A 25,363-nucleotide genomic window follows, 5' to 3' on the forward strand; every position below is an offset into this window, starting at 1 on the left:
TTATCCATTCGTCTGCTGATGGACATCAAGGTTGCTTCCATGTCCTGGCTATTATAGACAGTGCTGTGATGAACACTGGGGTACACGTGTCTCTTTCAATTCTGGTTTCCTCAGTGTGTATGCCTAGCAGTGGGATTGCTGGGTCATAATGCAGTTCTGTTTCCAGTTTTTAAAGGAATCTCCACACTGTTCTCCATAGTGGCTATACTAGTTTGCCTTCCCACCAACAGTGTAAGAGGGTTCCCTTTTCTCCACACCCTCTCCAGCATTTATTGCTTGTAGACTTTTGGATCGCAGCCATTCTGACTGGCGTGAAATGATACCTCATTGTGGTTTTGATTTGCATTTCTCTGATAATGAGTGATGTTGAGCATCTTTTCATGTGCTTGTTAGCCATCTGTATGTCTTCTTTGGAGAAATGTCTGTTTAGTTCTTTGGCTCTGTTTTTGATTGGGTCGCTTATTTTTCTGGAATTGAGCTTCAGGAGTTGCTTGTATATTTTTGAGATTAGTTGTTTGTCAGTTGCTTCATTTGCTCTTATTTTCTCCCATTCAGAAGACTGTCTTTTCACCTTGCTTATCTCACATGCTAGTAAAGGAATGCTCAAAATTCTCCAAGCCAGACTTCAGCAATACGTGAACCGTGAACTCCCTGATGTTCAAGCTGGTTTTAGAAAAGGCAGAGGAAACAGAGATCAAATGGCCAACATCCGCTGGATCATGGAAAAAGCAAGAGAGTTCCAGAAAAACATCTACTTCTGCTTTATTGACTATGCCAAAACCCTTGACTGTGTGGATCACAATAAACTGTGGAAAAATCTGAAAGAGATGGGAATACCAGACCACCTGACCTGCCTCTTGAGAAATCTGTATGCAGGTCAGGAAGCAACAGTTAGAACTGGTCATGGAACAACAGACTGGTTCCAAATAGGAAAAGGAGTACGTCAAGGCTGTATATTGTCACCCTGCTTATTTAACTTCTATGCAGAGTACATCATGAGAAATGCTGGACTGGAAGAAACACAAGCTGGAATCAAGATTGCCGGGAGAAATATGAATAACCTCAGATATGCAGATGATACCACCCTTATGGCAGAAAGTGAAAAGGAGCTAAAAGCCTCTTGATGAAAGTGAAAGAGGAGAGTGAAAAAGTTGTCTTAAAGCTCAACATTCAGAAAATGAAGATCATGGCATCTGGGCCCATCACTTCATGAGAAATAGATGGGGAAAGAGTAGAAACAGTGTCAGATTTTATTTTTTTGGGCTCCAAAATCACTGCAGATGGTGACTGCAGCCATGAAATTAAAAGACTCTTACTCCTTGGAGGAAAAGTCATGACCAACCTAGATAGTATATTCAAAAGCAGAGACATTACTTTGCCGACTAAGGTCTGTCTAGTCAAGGCTATGGTTTTTCCTGTGGTCATGTATGGATGTGAGAGTTGGACTGTGAAGAAGGCTGAACGCTGAAGAATTGATGCGTTTGAACTGTGGTGTTGGAGAAGACTCTTGAGAGTCCCTTGGACTGCAAGGAGATCCAACCAGTCCATTCTGAAGGAGATCAACCCTGGGATTTCTTTGGAAGGAATGATGCTAAAGGTGAAGCTCCAGTACTTTGGCCACCTCATGCAAAGAGTTTACTCATTGGAAAAGACTCTGATGCTGGGAGGGATTGGGGGCAGGAGGAGAAGGGGATGACCGAGGATGAGGTGGCTGGATGTCATCACAGACTCAACTGACGTGAGTCTGGGTGAACTCCGGGAGATGGTGATGGACAGGGAGGCCTGGCGTGCTGTGATTCATGGGGTCGCAAAGAGTAGGACACGACTGAGCGACTGAACTGAACTGAACTGATAGTTTCTTTTGTTGTGCAGAAGCTTTTAATTTTAATTAGGTCCCATTTGTTTATTTTTGCTTTTATTTCCAGTATTCTGGGAGGTGGGTCTTAGAGGATCCTGCTGTGATTTATATTGGTAAGTGTTTTGCCTATGTTCTCCTCTAAGAGTTTTATAGTTTCTGGTCTTATGTTTAGATCTTTATTCTATTTTGAGTTTATTTTTGTGTATGGTGTTAGAAAGTGTTCTAGTTTCATTCTTTTACAAGTGGTTGACCAGTTTTCCCAGTACCACTTGTTAAAAAGATTGTCTTTTCTCCATACTAAGTAACCATTTTAAAGTACACAATTAAGTAATACTTAGTGTATTCACAACCATTATGTATTTTTACTTTCAAAACTTTTTCATTAGCCCTGAAATACACTCTATATTCATTAAATAACTTCCCACTCTCTCTCTGCACAACCACTGGCGACCACTAATAATCTTTCTATTTCTATGGATTTGCCTATTCTGGATATTTCACTTACATTTCATATAATAAAAATAAAATAATGTGACCTTTTGTATCTGGCTTCTTTCACTTGTCATGACGTTTTTGCTGTTCATCCAACTTGTAGTACATTCCAGTACTTCATCCTTTTCATGGTTGAATGATATTCCAAAGTATGTATACACAACAATTTGTTTACCTACTTATCCATTATTGAGGTTGTTTCCATCTTATAACCATAAAAAGTAATGCTTTTAAAAGAATTTGTATACAAACTTCCAGTGTGGACATATGCTTTCACTTCTCTTGGGAATATTCCTAGTAGTAGAACTGATGGGTCATTGGAATTGATGAGTCATATGGTAGTTCTTTCCAAATGTGGTGCTGGAGAAGACTCTTGAGAGTCCTTTGGACTGCAAGGAGATACCTGTCAATTCTAAAGGAAATTAACTCTCAATATTCATTGGAAGGACTGATGCTGAAGCTGAAGATCCAATAGTTTGGCCACCTGATGAGAAAAGCCAGCTCATTGGAAAAAACCCTGATGCTGGGAAAGAATGAAGGCAACAAGAGGAGGGGGCAGCAGAGGATGAGATGGTTAGACAGCAGCACAGACTCAATGGACATGAATTTCAGCCAACTCTGGGAGATAGTGAAGGACAGAGGAACCTGGCATGCTGCAGTCTGAGAAGTCACAAAGAGATGGACAGTACTTCAGTCATTACTGAACAACAACAACAAATGACAATTCTAAATTTAACTTAGTGAGGAACTGCCAAACTGTTTCCCACCATTTTACACTTCCACTAGCAATGTGTGAGGGTTCCTATTTTTCCACATCATTTCCAAATCTTGTTATTTTCCTTTTTTTTAAAATTATAGCCATACTAAGCGAAGCTCAGCTGGGGAAGACAGGATGCTAAGCTTGTAGAAAGCTGCATTATCAGCTGGTGAGAATGACTCCATGTTCTGGCCCCTTTGGAAAACACCAGCGTACAAGCTTGCCTGCTTCTTGCCTCTGGTTTCTGCCTCTCTCCATCTTCACCTCCACCTCCTCAACCTTTTCTCTCCTTTATTGTCTTCTCCTGAGAGTGACCAACCTTCTAGATTTACCCAGGACTGTCACATGATTGCATACAATGTAATATTTCATTGTGGTTTTGATTTGCATTTTCTTAGTAAGCAATGAAGTTGAATATCTCTTTATGCACTTGATGGTGATTTGCATATCTTTTGGAAGAGTATCTAAATCCTTAGCCCATTTAAAAATGGGGTTAAAAAAACTGGGTTGTGTGTTATTTTGTTGATGAGTTGTTAAGATTTTTTCATACATTCTGTATTCTAAACCTTTACTGAATATGATTTGCAACATTTTCTCCTATTCTGTGGGTTGTCTTTTTAGTTTCTTGATGATGTCTTTTGAAACATAAAAGTGTTTAATTTTGGTGATGTCCAGTTGATGGTTTTCTTCTTTCTGTTTGTGCTTTTGGTGGCATATCTAAGAAATCATTGCCTAATCTAGGGTCAAAAAGATTTATGTCTATATTTTCTTCTAGGAGCTTTAAAGCTTAAGCTATTATTCAGATCTTTGACCCATTTTGAATTATTTTTCATATAGATTATGAGGTAGGTGTCTGACTGGGGTGAAATAGGTGTGTCTCCAGCTGTCCTCATTATATGTTGAAGAAATTATTCTTCCCCTTCCCCATTAACTCAATATTTTGGCATCCTTGCCAAAAATTGATTGATAATAAATGTGAGGATTTATTTCTGAATTTTTAATGATATTTTATTGATCTATATAATCTATCTTCATACAAGTACCACATTGTCTTGATTACTGCAGCTTTGCAGTTCAAGAAATTTGAGAAGTATGTGTCCTCTTCTTTTTTTAAAGAACATTCATTTCTATACTAATTTTTAGATTTTGTTAATTTTTACAAAGAAATAAGCTGGGATTTTGATAGGGATTATATTGAATCTATAGATCAAATTGGAGAGTATTGCCATCTTAACAATATTAACTTTTCCAATCCATGAACATGGTAAGTGTTTTCATTTATTGAGATTTTCTTTAATTTCTTTCAACAACTTTTTCAGTTTCAGAGGGTGAACTTTGTACTTCTTTTGTTAAATTTATTTCTAAGTAACTTATCCATTTTGATGCTATTACGAATGGAACCAATTTCATTTTTGGTATGTTTACTGTGATAGTATAGAAATAGAGTAAATTTTTGTCAATTTTTGTCTATTAATCTTTTATCCTGCAACCCTGCCAAACTCATTTATCAGTTCTAACTCACTGGAAAAGATTCTGATGCTGGGAGGGATTGGGGGCAGGAGGAGAAGGGGACAACAGAGGATGAGATGGCTGGATGGCATCACTGACTCGATGGACGTGAGTCTGAGTGAACCCTGGGAGTTGGTGGTAGACAGGGAGGCCTGGCGTGCTGCGATTCATGGGGTCGCAAAGAGTTGGACACGACTGAGCGACTGAACTGAACTGAATTGAACTGAATATTTTAAAAATTGAAAACCTTAGGATTTTCTGTGTATAATATCCTGTCTTTGGTAAATACAGAGAGGTTTACTTCTCTTTTCCCAATCTTTATTTCTTTTTCTTAATTGCCTTGGCTAAAACCTCCAGTACAATATTGAACAGGAATTGCAGGAATGGACATCTTTGTCTTGTTCCTGATCTTAGGGGACCATTGGGAGAAAGCATTCAGTGTTTCACCATTAAATATATTAGGTGCCAGTTTTTTGAGGATGCCCTTTATCAGGCTGATAGTGTTTCAATTTCTTATTTATTGAGTGTTTTTATACAAAAGGGAAGTTGATCTTTGTTAAGTGCTCTTCTTGCATCAGTTGAGATGATCATGTGGTCTTTATCATTTGTTCTATTGTTGTAGTGTGTTACAGCAATTAACTTTCAGATATTATACCAACCTTGCACTCCTAGGTTAAATGGAAATAAGTATTTCTTAAATTGAATTCATGATGAGCAAATTATGTAAGGACTGGGTAAAAATTAACTCAATAAATGACCAGAGAAACAAGACTGGAAAAATAATTTCCATTTTAAGATAGTAACTAGTTAGGCCATGAAATTAAAAGACGCTTACTCCTTGGAAGAAAAGTTATGACCAACCTAGATAGCATATTCAAAAGCAGAGACATTACTTTGCCGACTAAGGTCCGTCTAGTCAAGGCTATGGTTTTTCCTGTGGTCATGTATGGATGTGAGAGTTGGACTGTGAAGAAGGCTGAGCGCCGAAGAATTGATGCGTTTGAACTGTGGTGTTGGAGAAGACTCTTGAGAGTCCCTTGGACTCCAAGGAGATCCAACCAGTCCATTCTGAAGATCAACCCTGGGTGTTCTTTGGAAGGAATGATGCTAAAGCTGAAGCTCCAGTACTTTGGCCACCTCATGGGAAGAGTTGACTCAATGGAAAAGACTCTGATGCTGGGAGGGATTGGGGGCAGTAGGAGAAAGGGACGACCGAGGATGAGATGGCTGGATGGCATCACGGACTCGATGGACATGAGTTTGAGTGAACTCCGGGAGATGGTGATGAACAGGGAGGCCTGGCGTGCTATGATTCATGGGGTCGCAAAGAGTCGGACACGATTGAGCGACTGAACTGAACTGAACTGAACTGAACTAGTTAGGAATTATGGAAACCTTGAAAGTAGAATTGTTACTGTGGAAAGATTGTAAGAGACTATAAGAATATCAATTAAAGTACTTTACCACTCTTTGAGTCCTATAATTCTCATTTAAAATTCTAGAACTAGATCTTCATGATATTCTAGATTTAACAAAACTCAACCTGTGTCAAATATCCCTATGGTAAAAAATTATTATAATACTTTTCTCATAGATTTGCTCAATGTCTGCCCCTCTTCTCTCTCTTTTAATCTCTTTCTCTCTCTCTCTTTCACACGCGCACACACACACACACACACACACACACACACACACACACACAGACATATACACATATTCTTCCCAGGTACTGTCTTAAACGAGAGTATCATTGCTATCTATCCTTATTGCATATTTTAAAGTACTTATCCAAAAATTGTGTTATTTAGAAATATTGTGAAGTTATTTACAATTCTCTAATCAGATTCTACTCTTAGTGCTAAGACCCTCATAGAGAACCGTAAGGACAGAAAAACTTACTTTTAATTGTGACCCCAAGAATTATCAATATCTCTATTAGCAGGAACAAGGGCTTCATCTTCTAAGTAGCTCCTTCTTACTGTAACACAGGCAGAACTAGGTGGCTAGCCCACAAGCTTTCTCTTTTCAGGCCTGTAGGGGTCAGGACTTGGTTGCTAAGCAACAATTTCCTTACTCTTGGGCCAATGAGCTGCCAGGAATTTCCTTTCAACCTGGAATGATGGCAGCTGAAGGACAGAGCAGGCTGTGGACAAGGAACCATATCTAGTTTGCTACTTCTCTGGTAAGAGATAAGTGGTGGCCTTGAAATAGGTAGGAGTTGCTCTCTGAACTCTTTTCAGAGTTGCTGGAAGTTCTTACTTTTATGTTACCTCCAGAGGTGCAAGCTGCAATTATGGGAAAGCACAACTAAGCACATGAACTAACCTGACATCATCCTTTAATCTAACATCTCAAGGGTACAGTGGACAAGAAACATATGGACAACTATGTTGTCCCCATCTTGGTGAAAATGTTTCTTCTCTGTTCAAGTAAGGAACTGCTGATGTTTTACTGGGATCAAGTCAAATTTCAATCAATTACATTTTAAAAAGAGTGCTTCATTAAACATTTTTATAAAAGGTGTTTTAAAATGCCTTATTTATTATCTTAAAATACATGGGCATTTCACAAATGAATACCCTCAAGGCTAGGACCACATATTAAAATGGGCATTTAGGTCGTGAAAGTCACTCAGTTGTGTCCAACTGTTTGTGACTCTATGGACTATACAATCCATGGAATTCTCCAGGCCAGAAAACTAGAGTGGGTAGCCTTTCCCTTTTCCAGGTGATCTTCCCAACCCAGGGATCAAACCCTGGTCTCCACACTGCAGGCAGATTCTTTATCAGATGAGCCACCAGAGAAGCCCAAGAATATTGGAGTATTCTTCTCCAGTGGATCTTCCTGACCCAGGAATTGAACCAGGGTCTTCTGCATTGCAGGTGGATTTTTTTTACCATCTGAGCTATCAGAGAAGCCTGAGTATTTAGGTAAAAGTATGGCAATATTAACATTATCCAAAGAAAGGAGCCAGTAGAGGAATCATACCTAAAATATACCCGACTTTTACAGTGTGTTCAGATAACTACTTCAGAAACAGATGTATTTATTGCCTTGAATTTTCAGGTTTACTTTACTCCCTTTATTGTCACTGTTGTGATGAATACTACAAAAACCCCAGAAATTTATTCTTTTACGGTTCTGGAGGTCAGGAGTCCAAAAGCATTCTTATAGGACCAAAATTAAGAGCAGATCTAGGGACTTCCCTGGTGGTCCAGTGGATAAGATATCCAGCTCCTGATGCAGGGGACCTGGGTTTGATCCCTCATCAGGGAAGTAGATCCCATGTGCTGCAAAGAAGATCTGGTGTGGCCAAATAAATTTTAAAAAGTGTTTAAGAAAAAGAGAGAGTAGACCTAGTTTGTTCAGGGGAGAATCAATTCTTTGCCTGGAATTATCCAGGTTTTAGTGGCTGCCCACATTTCTCAGTTTGTGGCTATATCACTCCAATCTCTGCACAACCATTACTTTGCTTTATCCTCTTCTGTGGTTTAATCTTCCTCTGTCTCCCTCTTAGGACACTTGCAATTACATTTAGGGACCATCAAAATACAGGATAATCTCATCTCAAGATCCTTAGTCATGTCTGCAAAGTTCCTTCTGCCGCATAAAATAACATTCATAGGTTCTAGAGATTAGGTCCTAGAAATCTTTGGGATCATTATTTAGTCTTCCAGAGTCCCTAATATCTTTTCTTTTCACTAAGGGACTTCAAAATAAAACTGTCATAACATCTGTGCTTTTAAAAAGTCTCTAAATAAAATTTATTTAAACTCTTAATGTCATTCATTAAATGTTCTTTACACAATCTTTTTACCAGTCCCCATTTGGATCCAGAATTATCAGCATCTTTCTGCAGATGATTTTGCTTCTTGTTTTCACTCAAACCATGGCCATTTGACCTATCTTCCCTCGACTTCCTTCCCTCATGTCCAAACTTCTCTCACTTTTGATTCTATCCACATTTACTTTCTCTGGCACTTCAATCTATTTAGCATTTGTTCTTCTTTTCCCCTTTTTGTCTCTCTCTTTTTCTTTCTGTTTCAATCTTTTTGCATCAATCTTCTTCTTAATTTAAAAACTCTTCATCTCTCCTAGAAAAATTTTCCTTTGACTCTAGTATCCTTACTACTGATATTAATATCTTCTCTATTTATCTTTTAGCCTCTAAATATCTCAAAAGAATGCTCTATAATCACTGCTCCTGTCTTGCTGCCTCTCATTTATTCTTCAACTATTTGCTTTTCTTTTCACTAATTTACATAGACGATAAACCCAATTATGTTTTCTCAGTTCTTATCCTACTTAATCTCTGTGAGAAATCTGACATTTCTAATCATTAACCTCTTCTTGAAAATATAGTATTGTTTTTTTCTGAAAATGGAATTGCAAGCAATATTCTACACTGTTGAATAAACTTCTCATTCTTCTTCCACTGCATCCTCACTCATTCATTCACGTGTTGAAAATCTGCTGTATGCTAAAGATGGATGGTGACACTCTTTGAGGTGTTCACAATAATTTTGTTAGTTCCTCTCTTGTTCTTCACATTAAAATTAGGGTCTCCCATTTTGGTCTCATGTACTCTTCCTTAATTTTGCTAACATTTCTCTATAGATGCTTCCTTACATTTCATTCATTCAACAAACCTTTATTATATGCCAGGCGTTGGGCATTTTCTGTGAATGGTGAGCAACAAGATATATTTCCTGTCCTCAGAGAGTTTGTTAAGTCCAGAGTAAAAGATAAGTATTAATAAAATAATCTCAAAAAACCTGTGAAAAGTGTTTTATTGGAAAATGAATGAGTATTGATGACATATAAGGGGAAACCGTGTGAAGAGGTCAGATAGGGTCAGAATCACCGAAGGCTTTGCCAGGGAGAGAATTTTACCAGCTATACTCTGAAGAACGAGAATGGGTTGGCTAAGCATGACATGTCCTAGGTATAGTGATAAACATGTGAAAAGGCCATGTGGTGAGAATAAGATGTGCTTAAGGAGCTGAAAAGCTCTAAGGGCTGCTATGGTTGGAATCAGAGATGGGTGGCGGGGTGAAGCATGGTATAAGATAAAGCAGAATTGGTAGTGAGGGTCACTCCTAAATGATTCAGTTTTAATAATGATTGTTTTAGTCAGCTTGGGTGGCCAAGACAAAATACTGCGTGGCTTGAACAACAGAAATCAATTTTCTAACAGTTCTAGAAGCTGGAAGTCTGTGATCAGGGTACAGCGTCATCTGCTTCTTGTGAAGGCTCTCTTTCTCTTGCAGATGGCTGCCTTCTCACTTTGTCTCTACATGATGGGGGACAGTAGAGTCAGGATGGTGGGGTCAGGGGGAAGGGGGAAGACAGAGAGAGAGAGAGAGAGAGAGAGAGAGAGAGAGAGAGAGAGAGAGAGAGAAAGCGTGTGAACTCTTCCTCTTTTTTAAAGGTCACAGTCCTACTGGATTAGAGCTCCACCCTTATGATCTCATTTAACCCTAATTACCTCCAAAAAACCCTATATCTAGATATAACCATATCATGGGCTAGAGTTTCAACATATGAATTTTGGGGGAAACTCAATTCAATCTATAATTAAGACCATCAGAAAGTCACTTAATGAGCTACAGCAGTGAAATGACTTGATCACATTTGATAACTCTAGATGCAGGGCATTGAACAGACAGAAGAGAGGCAAAAGTCGACAGGGGGACAGACAGTAAGGAAGTCTTTCATTCAGACTTAGCTTACTGCAGTGCTATTGGAAGGGTGAGTAATTCAAGAACAGTAGTACAGGAAATAAAACTGAGAAGTATAGCCATTCACTTGAAATGAGAGAAAGTTTAAAGAGGTACCAGGGATGGTGCTTAGGTTTCTATATTGCTCAACTGAAATGGGTGAAGAAGCCATTCAAAGAGATGAAGATGCTGCTGCTGCTACTGCTGCTAAGTCACTTCAGTCATATTCGACTCTGTGCGACCCCACAGACGGCAGCCCACCAGGCTCCTCCGTCCATGGGATTTTCCAGGCAAGAGTACTGGAGTGGGGTGCCATTGCCTTCTCTGGATGAAGATGCTAGAAGAGGTCTAAGAGTGGGGAAAAGATCAGTGTGTTACATGGTACATTTCAAATATTTCTGAGATATTAAATATTTATTTTAGTAAGCGCCAGGATTTGGTGATGGACAGGGAAGCCTGATGTGCTATAGTCCATGGGGCAGCAAAGAGTCGGACATGACTGAATGACTGAAATGAACTGAACTGAACACTTTTCAATGGTATTTTGTCGAGTAATTAAAACTAAATACTGAAACAAGGACCCTCTAACTACCAATGCCTTAACACAATACATAAGTTTCTTATTTACATCATAGCCTGATGTGGTACTCCTTGGAGGCCAGAGATACTCCTTCAAGCAGTGACTCAGGGATCTAAGTTCCTTCCTTCTTGAGATACTGTTTCTGTGATCACTGTGGAAAAGAAAGAGAATATGAATGAGTGCACAGACAGTCTGATGGTTAGGCCTGGAAGTGGCATGTGTAACTTTTGTCCCATAACTGACCCAGGATGCAGTCATATGTACTAACTAAATTCAAGTGAAAGTGGAAGTTGCTCAGTCATGTTGACTCTTTGTGACCCCATGGACTATATAGTCTATGGAATTCTCCAGGCCAGAATAGTGGAGCAGGTAGCCTTTCCACTCTCCAGGGAATCTTTCTAATCCAGGGATTGAACCCAGGTCTCCCACATTGCAGGCAGATTCTTTACCAGCTGAGCCACTAGGGAAGCCCAAGAATACTGGAGTAGGTAGCCTATCCCATCTTCAGGGGATCTTCCTGACCCAGGAATTGAATCAGGGTCTCCTGCATTGCAGATGGGTTCTTTACCAGCTGAGCTATCAGAGAAGCCAACCAACTTCAAGGGAGACTAGAAAATATGGTCTTGTTATGGACCAAGAAAGAACACATTATATTAGTGAGCATCTCTGCCACATTTACTATGTGCTAGTCACTTTGTGTTTTGACTCATTTGATCTTTACATCAGTCTTATAAGGTAGATACTATATTTTCATTTCCATATAACAGATCAACCCCCCTCCCCACAAAGTTCAGAGACCTTGAGTAACTTGCCAAGAGTCACATAATCAATAAGGGTAAACCTAGAATTTGAATTCAGATGAACTGGCTCCACATGCCTTTTTACCAGTGTGTAACACTGCCTCTTAAAGTTAAGATCCAGTACATGGTAGGTCTAAAGTTCAAGAAGAAAGTTTTCCTAGAAATAATAAATTTGGAAGTCATTGATGTAACTCAGGATTTCCTAACCTCAGCAGTATTGACATTCTTTGTTGTGGGGGACTATACTGTGCATCATAGGTCGCTTAGCAGAATCCTTGGTTTATACTCACTCAATGCCAGTAGCATTCTTCCCTTAGGTGTGACAACCAAAAATGCCCACAGACATTGCTTGTGTCCCCAAGGGAGAAAGAACTGCCCCTAGTTGAGAATTATAGTTATAAATGGAGCCATGAATATGGATGAAATTATTCAAAGGAAAAAGTGAAAAGAGATAAGAAGCTATAGTTCTGAGTGTCAATGAACTCCAAAATGTAATGACTGAAAAGAAAGATGGGGCAAAAAAGGGGACTGTAAAGGAACGAAGATATTAAGAAGAGGTGGCGAGAATACACAGAAGAACTATACACAAAAGATCTTCATTACCCAGATAACCACCATAATATGATCACTCACCTAGAGCCAGACATCCTGGAATGCGAAGCCAAGTGGGCCTTAGGAAGCATCACTTCGAACAAAGATAGTAGAGGTGATGGAATTCCACTTGAGCTATTTCAAATCCTAAAAGATGGTGCTATACTCAATATGCAAGCAAATTTTGAAAACTCAGCAGTGGCCACAGGACTAGAAAAGGTCTCTTTTCATTCCAATCCCAAAGAAAGGCAATGTCAAAGACTGTTCAAACTACTGCACAATTGCACTCATCTCACATGCTACCAAAGTAATGCTCAAAATTCTCCACACAAGGCTTCAATAGTATGTGAACCATGAGCTTCCAGATGTTCAAGCTGGATTTAGAAAAGGCAGAGGAACCAGAGATCAAATTGACAACATCCTCTGGATCATCGAAAAAGCAAGAGAGTTCCAGAAAAACATCTATTTCTGTTTTATTGAGTATGACAAAGCCTTTGACTGTGTGGATCACATCAAACTATGGAAAATTCTTCAAGAGATGGGAATACCAGACCACCTGGCCTGCCTCTTGAGGAATCTGTATTCAGGTCAAGAAGCAACAGTTAGAACTGGACGTGGAGCAACAGACTGGTTCCAAATTGGGAAAGAAGTATGTCAAGGCTGTATATTGTCACCTTGCTTATTTAACTTACATGCAGAGTACATCATGAGAAATGCTGGGCTGAATGAAGAACAAGCTGGAATCAAGATTGCTGGGAGAAATATGAATAACCTCAGATATGCAAATGATACCACCCTTATAGCAGAAAGCGAAGATGAACTAAAGAACCTCTTGATGAAAGTGAAACAGGAGAGCGAAAAAGTTGGCTTAGAACTCAACATTCAGAAAACTAAGATCATGGCATCTGATCTCACCACTTCAAGGTAAATAGATAGGGAAACAATGGAAAGAGTGAGAGACTTTATTTTTGGGGGATTCAAAATCACTGCAGATGGTGACTGCAGCCATGAGATTAAAAAGACGCTTGCTCCTTGGAAGAAAAGCTATGACCAACCTAGACAGCATACTAAAAAGCATAGGCATAACTTTGCCAACAAAGGTCCGTTTAGCCAAAGCTATGGTTTTTCTATTAGTCATGTATGGATGTGAGACTTGGACTACAAAGAAAGCTGAGCACAGAAGAATTGATGCTTTTGAACTGTGGTGTTGGAGAAGACTCTTGAGAGTCCCTTGGATTGCAAGGAGATCCAACCAGGCCATCCTAAAGGAAATCAGTCCTGAATATTCATTGGAAGGACGGATGTTGAAGCTGAAACTCCAATACTTTGGCCACCTGACGTGAAGAAACGAGTCATTTGAAAAGACCGTGTTGCTGGGAAAGATGGAAGGCAGGAGGAGAAGGGGACAACAGAGGATGAGATGGTTGGATGGCATCACTGACTCAATGGACATGAGTTTGAGTAAGCTCTGGGAGTTGGTGATGGACAGGGAAGCCTGGCATGCTGCAGTCCATGGGATTGCAAAGAGTTGGACATGACTGAGCAACTGAACTGAACTGAACTAAAAGGAATGACCAGACAGGAGGAAACTCAAATTGAAGTGAAAGTGAAAGTCTTGCTCAGTCGTTTCTGACTCTTTGTGTCCCCATAGACTATATAGTCCATGGAATTCTCCAGGCCAGAATACTAGAGTGGGTAGCCTTTCCCTTCTGCGGGGGATCTTCCCAATTTAGGGATTTAACCAGGTCTCCCACATTGCAGGTGGATTCTTCACCAGCTGAGCCACGGGGAAGCCCAAGAATCCTGGAGCAGGTAGCCTATCCCTTCTGCAGGGGATATTCCTGACCCAGGAACTGAACTGGAGTCTCCTCCATTGCAGGCAAATTCTTTACCAACTGGTCTATCAAAGGAAAAGAACACTATAAGGAGCAATAAGAGGTTAATAGTGTTAAATGCTGCTGAAAGCTCTAGTAACAGAAAGATTGAACAGTGTTCACTAAATATAACATGAAAGTCATTGATTACCTTAGCAAAATCCATTTCTGTTGATTTATAGGATAGAACCCAGAACCCAGATTTGAGTGAACTGCAGAGCAGAAAGCAGGATGTAAGAAAATGGACACACACAATATTTTGAAAGGAAGAAGCTATAGCTTCTGCTAGTAGTAGTGGGTGTGGGATCACAGGAGGAACTTTTCTTTTCTTTTTTTTTTTTTTAACGTGGTAAAGATCTGAGAAAGTTTAAAAGTTGATGGATGGTCCCAGTTCTATAAGTCAACATGAGATAAAGGATAATCAATAGTGTAGTATTCCTAAGAAAGCACAGGTGGAATGCCTGGCTCTGGGTTGGGGTAAAAGCTTCTCTGTTGTAACAGAAGAGATGGTGCCTATATAATACACTTTCCTGTAAACACATAACATTTTGTATTTCTAGCTAAGAATTCAATATTTTTCTCACAAAATTGAAACTGTTTCTGTATTGTTCACTTCATTATTAATCATATTGTTGTTTTCCTCAATTATACCATGAAACCCTATATTCTTTCTCTTTCTCATTCTCTTCCCCAAATCTATTTCATTACCAATTATTATTGATTCTGCCTTGGTAATGTGCCCTTTACTAGTTTACCTTTTATTTCCACTGCCAGTAAATGAGTATTTTTATTACTAGTTCAAATTTCACTTCCTTCTTGAAGCTTTCCTTATTTCTCTCAATTTTTTAGTGTTTCTCAGTGTTAAGAGAAAAACAGAAGCACTGTCACAATAAAAATTTTACCTGTGTTATTAATCATTTTCATGAGAGTCCTGTTACTCAGAACATTTCATTCTTTACAATTCTAAGTGGGGCCTCCCCCTTTCTTTTCTCTTAAAAGAAACTGTGTTCCAAATAATTACTTGCTCTTACACATCTGACTTACCTACAGCACATATGGCATAGCAATTATCAAATGCGGATTCACCACTATCATCAAATCAGCCTTGTAGATGATCTGATGTTTAGAAACACCATAAATTTGGGGAGGGGGTTACCAAATTTCCTCTAAATTCTAGATCATTCTACTCTTATGGAGGACTTAAGTAGAACTGGGTTTTCAGAACACGTGCAGACTAGTATTGCCCAGATTCAAGCAAACGCTTTAGACCAGCAGCTTTACCTGAAGCAACTGGCGGAGAGTAAAGATGACGGACTTTGATTAACACCCACTTGAACCTACTTTGATGCAAGTTCTTCAATTTTCTATATAAAGTTTTGGCTGCTCACTCCTCCCCGGGTCTTAAAACTCTTGAATAGTAGTTCATTTTACCTCTGTTCCTTCCAGACTTCACCGGAATCGAGTGAAATATGTAGTTTCTACTACAAGGTCGAGGAGCTGATAGTGTATGGTTTGGAATCATCACCTAATCCCTTCCCTTCTGTCAGTTATATTTGCCCACTACGAGGAAATCTTCAGATTCTGTGGTAAAATCCGCCCAGACGGGGCGACGAGAGCGAGCGAGTACAATTCGTGCTGACTGACATCCCTCCCACAAATACAGCTTAAGGCCCTGCGGCAGCGTTGCCCGTCTACAGTCACCTGGCGCACCTGGCCCTCCTCATAGCCCACGCCCTCGGGTTCTCCCTCCGCAGCGAAACCGGAGTGAAGCCCCAGCTCTTCTCAGAGTTCCCAGGTGGCCGCCCCACGCCACGCCCCAGTCGTGAGCCACCTCCAGCCCCCTTGCGCCCTGGCTCCGCCCCCTCCAGGTCCCCAACGTCTCCGGCGTCACGCCCGAGCCTGCGCCTGCGCCTGCGCCCTGGGGCCGAAGTCGGGGCGCGCGGCGGCTGGAACGCGGAGAGCGGCGGGCGGTGCAGCCAATGGGAGGCGGCGCTGGCTAGCGGCTCGGAGGCGGGGCCTGCGCGGGTGTTAGGTTAGCGCGAGGCGTGACCTAGTTGACAGGCTCTGAGGTGCTGCTGTGGCGGCGGCCGTGGGGCTGAGGCGGGTGGGAGCCGGAGCCGAGCGCGGGCTGAGGGAGGAGGGCGGCGACTGGAGAGCGGCGAGCGGCGCGGGACCCGGAGCCTCTTTCACTTTTTCCCTCCCGAGTGCCCCCTCCCCACCCTCCCACTCCACACACACCCTGTTTGCCCGTGAGCCTGGGGAACTTGCAGCTTAAAGCCAGCCACCCCCACGGCAACATGTACCCCAGCAACAAGAAGAAAAAGGTGTGGAGAGAGGAGAAAGGTAACCCGGCCGTCGAGTCCTGGGGGGTCGGGCGGCGGGGTGGGGTGGGGGCGGGGGTCAGGGGTCTGTGTGTGCCGCGGCGCGCTCCTCCCGGCTCCTGCCTCTCGCCCGCCCAGCCGGTGCCGCCTTCCCGGCAGGTCCGTGTGTGTACACGCGCGCACGCCGGCGTGCACGCGCCGCCCCCGGGCACCTGCGGCTCGCGCACGTGTGGGCGCACGCCCCTCTCTGCCTCCCGCTGCGCCCGGTCACCTTTGCCGGGCCGGCGGCGCGGACCTCTGCGCGGCGGCCCCTGGGCTCTGCCGGGCTCTCTCTCAAGCTCCCCGCCCTGTCCCCGGACCCCAGCCGGGACTCTGGGATTCCCCGCCCCGGTGTCCCGCGGACACGTGCCCGCTGGCCGACGGCCGGACTGCAGCTGCTGATGCTGCTCCACTCCCGCGGAGCCTCAGCCGGTCACCTCTCGCCTCGCTCCCTTGTGCTCCGCTGGCCGGGCGTCCCCGCCTCTGGTTGTTCAGTCAGGGCCTTTCCTTCTGCGCCCGCCGCAGTGTGACTTTTGGAACCTGGATCTCCGGGGAATCCTAAAGCGAGCATGTCTGGTCCGCGAGGCTAGGTGCCTTTGGAAAAGTCCGAATGGGTTTTTCTCCTCAGGGCTTTTCCTCTCTATTCCGTCACGGTCTGAAGTTGCTCCGAGTAAGATTGTGAGACTAATGTCACTCTGTGAATGAGCCCACCCCTGAGTTTTGTGCAGATCCAAGCTTGCCCACATCAGCAAGGTTGACGGCAGCATTGAGGTCGATAAGACACTGAAGTGTGCGACTCAACCATCTTTTCTCCCCCTTTCTCCTTGTTTCTCTTTGGCATCAGTTAGGCAATATTCCAACAGTCTCTGCAGTTTTTTCTCTCTCTTTTAAAAATTAGCTAATTATACAGAAATGTAGTAAAAAGTACTTGCAGTGCTGCTGCTAAGATATACTGAACTTAGTATATCAGGAGTGACAGAACTGCAAATCTCTTAAGTACCTTACCTTCTTTATAGAGCGGGGATAAAAGAGTGACTAGAGTGAAAGTTGATTTCATTGATGATAGATGTTTAAAACCTGTGGATTGTTATTGCAGCTCCTGGTCTTTATCAATAAGGCCAAGCAGCGGATGAAAGAAAGGGAATGAATGTGGGAAAAGAATCCTTTAATATAAGGCTTACTTCAAACAGCGCATGAATAAAGGGATTAATAGGGATTCTTTTTTCCACATTAACTACTGGCAAGAATTAACATAGCATAACTGAAGGACCCAATTAAAAGGGTCTTTAAATATTGACAGACTAGGTTGTATACCATTTAATTATATTTTAATGATTATGGACATATATAGAACTGAATTTTGGTGTTGCAAAACAAATGCTGTTGATATATAAAGTAGTGTAAAATAATTTTGCTTTGTTTTCCCAGTAGAAGTTATTTGAATTTCAACAATTTACCTTGTAAGCTTTGAAAAATCTTTTATGCCCATTTTTATTGATAATCTTGAAATATTAGGTTGATATTGATAATAATGAAGGCAGAATAGTGAAAGACATGGAGATTGTTTTTAATAGATGAATAATTGATGAAATTATAGCAATTACTTAAGAACTATATTTATTCCATAATAATGTTCCTAAAGTAACAATGTTATAATGGTTCCTTCATTTAACATTTACACTGTTAGACTGTGATAAAAAAGCATTTTAGCAACTTTCATGTCTTGATTTTTTTCTTCTCTTACTTGTAATGATAGGATAAAATATTACCAAATTAATATATCCTAACAGAGAAGCAAATGCACAGTTAAAGAAGGCATTTAACAAAGTAAATTTTTCTCTTGTCCAAAACTAACCTATTTTTGCATGAAGTCGAATGTTAAAAGAGAAAGTTAGTATGGCCTTGAAGACATTTTAATGTGTCAGTGTCTTAATTAGGATACCTATTTTTGGAATATGTAGTATATGTAATATTGTAAATCAACTATATTTCAATAAAATTTCTATCTTATGTTGTACCATCAAGAAGGAGCTAAGGATTTCTAGGATCGTAGTATTAAGGATGGAATGCATTACCTTTTTCTGAATTGCACTGAAGAGGGTATTATTGTATTTTTGTAGCTGTTAACTAAAGCTAAAGGAAGGCTTACCCACCTCATTGAAATGTCAAGGCATTCTATAAACATATTTTAACTCAGTATACCGCATAGTAAGTATGGCTGCAAAGCTGAAATATCCCTTAAGGAAAAGTTTTGTGTAAAACTGAAGAGACTGTATATATGACTGTGGCCTCCAGTGTGTGTCGTTGTTTAAATAAGTAACTAAGGAATTCTCAAGTCCACATAGGTTAAATAAATGATGTTGATCTAATAGTTTGCACCCCCTAATTCAAAAGCACTCAAAGTGTGTTATCATTTTAAGTACTGGAAGCTAAAGTATCTTTTTGTCTTATTTCATGTCCATAGTTGAGTTTTTAAGTAAATGGAATGACAGAGGTCAGGTTGCTTTCCCATATGTACTCTGATACTAAAAAGTACAAGTTGCTTCGTAATATTTTTGATCCTGATTGTTGATATTGCAGTATTTCCCTATTAGTGATCTGAGCTTTTATGGTTGTGCTTTGGTAAACACCAGTCATCACTTTTCTTCCTCTGTGATTATTTCATATTTACTGTTTCCTTTAAGCTTCTTGTTTCACCAGGACCCCAACCTCCTACACTAAACAAATGACATTCTCTTGTTTTTTTTTTGGCTGCAATTGGTCTTTGTTCCTGTGTGCATGCTTTCTCTAGTTGCAGCGTAGGGGCTACTCTTGGTTGCTGTGAGCAGGCTTCTCATTGCGGAGGCTTCTCTTGTTGTGGAGCACAGGCTCTAGGGGTGTGGGCTTAGTAATTGTGACACACAGGGTTAGTTGCTCTGTGGCATGTGGAATCTTCCTGGACCAGGGATCGAATCCATATACCCTGCATTGGCAGGCAGATAACTATCCACTGTACCACCAGAGAAGTCTGACATTGCCTTTTTTATTCATGGAGAAAATACATGTCATGAACACATGAACAGCCCTAAAATCTTTCTTTCTTTACATGTCCGTTGTTTTCAGCTTTCTTCCTTTTTTTAGAGGAAACACTTTTTTTCTTGGTTTCTAAGGTTAACCCATCTGCTTGTGCTCTTTATATCATCTGTATTCTTTGAGATCTTGTATTGTCATTTATGCTTATTTGGGTATGTTTAGTTTCTCAGTGTCTTTGGGTTCCTCTTCTCAGCCTATAACAATAATTAAGTCTCTTCTACCCTAAGGTAGTTTTCCTTCCACAGGGTTCCCTTTGGAGTTGCTATTCTCACTTTTCTCAGTTCCTCAGTCTCCTGGATCTCAGTTATGTTTTAAGGAAACTAATGTTTCTAAAGTCATTCAGTAATAACAATGATGATGGTACTGGTATAAAAATACTTACTATTTGAGTTCTGGTTTTGTATGCCCAGCACTATTTTAAGTACATACTTGAATTGTCTTATTTAATTCTCACAACTTCATGAGGTAGTATATTGTGAGCTTTGAGCTTTGAACTCCATTTGCCTGGGTTTGAATCCTAGTTGTATTGCTTACTAGCTGTGGAACTTTAGGTAAATTATTCAACTTCTCTCTTCTAGTTGTCTCATCTATACATTGGGAATAATACCTACCAGCCTACCTCAAGAAGAGAGATGCAAAGAAATTAACCCAAGATCACATAGATTTGCATGATTTGGCATTAGAATCCAGATGGCTCTGTTGACCATTTTGTTCTCTTTTCAGTGTTCTTGACCCAGATGATAAAAACGTGTGGCTTATTAATTTTCATTCTTCCTGATTGTCCTGTAGCAATTGACAAGGTTTCCCCTCTTCTCCTTATTAAAACACTTTTCTCTGCTGGTTTCTATATTGCTGGGACCCTGATTCACCTTGTACCCCCAGTGACATCTGTTTTATTTTATTTTCCCATCTTTGTGTCCACTCCCTAAATGTTGTTTGCTTGAGGTTTGCTTTCCTATCTCATCCTTCCCTATGAACTTACTGTAGGACTAGAATTTTAGGTTATGAATTCCAAAATCACTAGGCTGGTTTTCTTTCTCCTGAGTTCCAGATTCTTGATTTCAACTTGAATGCCCTAGAGGTCTTAAATTCAATATAGTGTTGACTCTGGAGTATTGTAGTATTGAATATATCCCATGTAAGCCAGTTCTAGGAGTAGGGAAAAATGTTGCTTCCCTAGTTTTTGTTCACTTGTGCTTACATAAATACTTTTTTCAGTTTATTTCTATGAAAGAATCTTTTAAGTTGATTATTTTATAAGGGTTAGATTACCTAAAATGAGATACTATCCTTAAAACCACTTACCTAAACTACTGTACCTCATAGTATGCTGAAAGAGAATTGAGAGTGCGAGTATGACTGTCAATAGCTCTACATCATGGAGGCCTTTGGTAAAGTACATGATACATGACAGCTGACATAACAAAATGAGTGAGGACGCCAGTGTCAGTTTATACATTGAATATTAGTAAATCTTAACTTGTTACTCCCTTAGATTCAAACAGAGTTTTTACATTAATTTTCCTCCTGTATCCTAGTAGATCATTTTATGCACCATCTAGGATGTGCATAATCAACTTCTATATTAGTGGTGTAGTTTGTAGGATAAGGGCTTCCTTGGTAGCTCAGCAGTAATCTGCTTGCCAATGCGGGAGATGTAGGTTTGATCCCTGGGTGGGGAAGATCCCTTGGAGAAGGAAATGGCAACCCATTCCAGTATTCTTGCCTGGGAAATCTCAAGGACAGAGAAGCCAGGTGGGCTACAGGCTATGGGGTTTTAAAGAGTTGGACACACTTAGCAACTAAACAACAACCCAAACAATTTTTAGGGTAAGATTAAACTGCTTGGCATGGTATAGAGATTTCTGTGCATTTTTGTTTTATGTTTCCAGTTACTTTTCAAATTTGTTGCTATTTTTCTCCTTGTATTAATACCTTCATTAAATTATTCTTGAATAGTTTATTTAAAACTCAAAATTCTCTAAGCTAGACTTCAACAGTATGTCAACTGAGAACTTCCAGATGTTCAGGCTAGATTTAGAAAAGGCAGAGGACAAATTGCCAACATCTGTTGGATCATCAAAAAAGCAAGAGAATTCCAGAAAAACATCTATTTCTGCTTTATTGACTATGCTAAAGCCTTTGACTGTGGAAAAACAACAAACTATGAAAAATTCTGAAAGAGATGGGAATACCAGATCAACTGACTTGCCTCCTGAGAAATCTGTATTCAGGTCAAAAAGCAACCGTTAGAACTGAACATGGAACAACAGACTGGTTCCAAATTGGGAAAGGAGTATTGCAAGGCTGTATATTGTCGCCTTGCTTATTTAACTTATATGCAGAGTACATTGTGCGAAATGGCGGGATGTCATGATGAAGCACAAGCTGGAATCAAGATTTCTGGGAGAAATATCAGTAACCTCAGATATGCAGATGACACCACTCTTCTGGCAGAAAATGAAGAACTAAAGAGCCTCTTGATGAAAGTGAAAGAGGAGAGAAAAAGTTGGCGTAAAACTCAACATTGAAGAAACTAAGGTCATGGCATCCAGTCTGATCACTTCATGGTGAATAGATGGGGAAACAATGGAAACAGTGACAGACTATTTTCTTGGGTTCCAGAATCACTGCAGATGGTGACTGAAGCCATGAAATTAAAAGATGCTTGCTCCTTCGAAGAAAAGCTATGACCAACCAAGACAGCATATGAAAAAGCAGAGGCATTACTTTGCCAACAAAGGTCCATCTAGTCAAAGCTATGGTTTTTCCAGTAGTCATGTATGGATGTGAGAGTTGGACTATAAAGAAAGCTAAGTGCTGAAGAATTGGTGCTTTTGAATGTAGTGTTGGAGAAGACGCTTGAGAGTCCCTTGGACTGCAAGGAGCTCAAGCCAGTCCATCCGAAAGGAAATCAATCCTGAATCTTCATTGGAAGATCTGATGCTGAAGCTGAAGCTCCAATACTTTGGCCACCTGATGTGAAGAACAAACTCATTTGAAAAGATCCTGATGCTGGGAAAGATTGAAGGCGGGAGGAGAAGGGGATGACAGAGGATGAAATGGTTGGATGGCATCACTGACTCAATGGACATGAGTTTGAGCAAGTTCCTGGAGTTGGTGATGGACAGGAAGACCTGGTGTGCTGCAGTCACCTCTTGGGGAGCTTTCCCTGAGACGGCGGTACTGTATCATGGCTAATGGTGTAGGCTATAGTTGTTGATGGAGATATCTATGTGGCTTAATGGAAAGCTCTCTTGATGTGAACAAACTGCTGAACTTTGATGTGCTTCATTTCCCTATCTGCAAAATCGGGATAATTATACTATCAGTTTTGCTGAGTGTTGGAAAGACTATTTTAATTAAAGTATACATGTGAAGGTCCTGGCACACAGTGAGTTCTTTATGAATGACATCAGCTGTTGTTAATTCTAAGTGTTTAACACAGAATTAGTCTAACACTTTAAAAAGTGTTACAATGTTAAAATCAAGACTTATAAAGTATTATCTATATCACCTCCACAAAGGTATTATTAAATTGAAAGGGCATTTTTATTGTTGGTGGCATCATAGAATTAAGGAATATCTTGGTGGTTGGTTTTCTTGTGCTTTTAGCATTTGTATGTATTTGTCTTAGGTTTTTTAATTTTGGATTTATGTAGCTGTTATTTTTTTATCTTACCCATTTTCTTTCTTGTCTTATGAGCTCCTCCAGAGTTGAGGGCCACCTTTGTGCCTGCAGTGTATAAATGCATCGCTTGGCACATGGTGGACTGTCAGTCGGTGTCTGGAAGAGCTTCTTCCTGGGCTGTCACAAGAATGTTTTCCTCATCAGGCTTTGACCTTCTTTTGCCTGCTGAGTGTTAATTTGATTCCACTCAAATATGGAGTCACTGATTTGTATTTTGGTATTCTTCAAGCCCACATCAACTCTTGGTTAATTTAACTCTTGGTTAATGTTTAAATTATAAAATAATTCCTGAACTTAAAAGTTAAATACAAATGGAGATTCTGCTTTTATTTTGCAAGAACGTTTACTGAAGATGACCATAGAGGAGAGACGCAAAGAATACATAAGGGACTATGTTCCCCTGAACACCATCCCATCGTGGAAAGAGGAGATGAAGGGCAAGAGCCAAAATGATGGTAAGTTTCTCAGAACATTTTTTCAGGTAGATACCATTCCTATTTGTTTGTGACCTCTGCAGGACACTTGGTGATAGAATGGAATAACTGGCACTTAATAAAGAGATGTCATTTTTGCTATATGAAATAATTGGTTATCATTTAATTGTTTTTAGCAATCTACCCTGTGTTATTTAAACTTAAGAAATTGTATTAACATAATTCATGTTTGGAAATATACCACATTTATGTGGTGCTTTTTTTACAGTTCCTTTAAAAAAAATCTATTCTACAGTAGTGTTTGGAGCAAATGATATTAGGGATATGCTGCTTTGGTGGGATGGCCTGTTGAGTCTGTTTTGATTAGGTTCATTTGTAAAGTTATTTTAAGAATTGGATACAGTTGAAAGAGTGTATTAGGAAGAACAGAGAAAAACCAAATAACATTTCATGTAATTTTAGAGAAGAGTTTATATGTTGTATGATATGTTATGTTTACCTGTAAAGTATTTGTATGACAAAGTTAACTCACTCTTAAAGTTTTTATGATCTAATGAGAGTCCAGATTATTTCAGGGAAATATATGTGTTAGAATATAAATGAACTGTTAAGTATTAGAAAGGTATATGGAAACAGTTCTAAAAAAGCATAAGAGATTTAATGGATGTTTAACATATTATCTCTGAATGAGTACTCATTGGTGTTAATAGTCTGAATGTGAAATTTAAGAAGAAATGGTGTTTTTTAAGGATATATAAATATTGAGAATGAAAGCTAATTTTATGAAAGTGACTTAGAACCTTTTAATTTCATAGATTGTGGTCTTAGATTGGGGCTTCCCTGGTGGCTCCAGACAGGGAATTATAGAGTATGCTATGGACCCAGATCAAGAAGACTAGCATGGAATTCCTATGGCTGAAATCTGTGGAAAAAGCAGCCAAATTAGCCTTTGGTGTTTGTGCAGAGAACACTTTTACCTCAGTGTTTGGGCTTTAGAGAGAATTTTGTTTTTCTAGGAAGGCAAAGCCTGTGGGTTCTTTAGAGCTTACTCTGCCTGGAAACATGTGTGACCTTGGGCAAATGAGGTAGTAGCTGTACCCCAGGTTTTTTTTGGGTCACTGAACAAGCTGATTGAGTTGTACACATCTGACCTGCTTGCTCAGTGTCTTCAGCAAATGCAGTTGTTTTAATAATGGTTGAATTAAGACATCATTGAGAGAAGACAGTGCTGTGTAAAGAAAAGTATAGATCAGGAGGACAGATTTCTGGGCCTTCTCTGAACTAGGGCCATGTGCCTCTTCATGTTTTGGTCTCAGTTACTCTTTTGTTTATGAGAAACTGATAGTGAATACTTAAGCTCCACTTTTTGTGACAGGTGAATCTCTCTTTTACTTGTGCTTCGTTTATCTGATTTTCTTTCTTCATTGCTGTTGTAGGTGGTCATTTTCTAAGGCTGATGATCTATTTAAACAAATTTTGCATCCTGAAACAGGTAGATTTCTGTTGCTGTCAGAATAATTGAAAAAGGAATAGTGATACTCAGGCTGCACTGCCCAGTTTTGGGTCTGATCACGTCTGTGTAGAGGCTTGGCCTTTATGCTTCTATTTGAATATTCATCATGAGA

General features: G+C 40.1%; 1 protein-coding gene and 1 long non-coding RNA gene across 3 annotated transcripts in view; one reads left to right on the plus strand and one right to left on the minus strand.

Annotated features, from left to right (window-relative positions):
* Positions 1-9,389: 9,389 nt before the first annotated feature.
* On the minus strand, positions 9,390-15,989 carry LOC105610244 (uncharacterized). Its single transcript, XR_001044298.5, has 3 exons — positions 15,892-15,989; positions 10,965-11,067; positions 9,390-9,909 (listed from the first exon to the last, which is right to left on the minus strand). It is a non-coding gene; the product is annotated as an uncharacterized LOC105610244 (long non-coding RNA).
* A 222-nt stretch (positions 15,990-16,211) lies between these two features.
* The window catches only part of MACROD2 (mono-ADP ribosylhydrolase 2), a 2,324,156-nt gene continuing 2,315,004 nt past the window's right edge, over positions 16,212-25,363 (plus strand). Inside the window, exons 1-2 of one of the 2 annotated variants that reach the window (XM_027976486.2) lie at positions 16,212-16,524; positions 23,643-23,759. In XM_027976486.2, the coding sequence (XP_027832287.1) occupies positions 16,479-16,524; positions 23,643-23,759 (163 nt within the window). In that variant the 5' untranslated portion in view covers positions 16,212-16,478. The remainder of the gene's footprint in view (positions 16,525-23,642; positions 23,760-25,363) is intronic. The other variant, XM_042230293.1, reaches the window with a different exon arrangement.

This window comes from Ovis aries, chromosome 13, assembly GCF_016772045.2.
Source record: "Ovis aries strain OAR_USU_Benz2616 breed Rambouillet chromosome 13, ARS-UI_Ramb_v3.0, whole genome shotgun sequence".
NCBI classification, from domain to species: domain Eukaryota; kingdom Metazoa; phylum Chordata; class Mammalia; order Artiodactyla; family Bovidae; genus Ovis; species Ovis aries.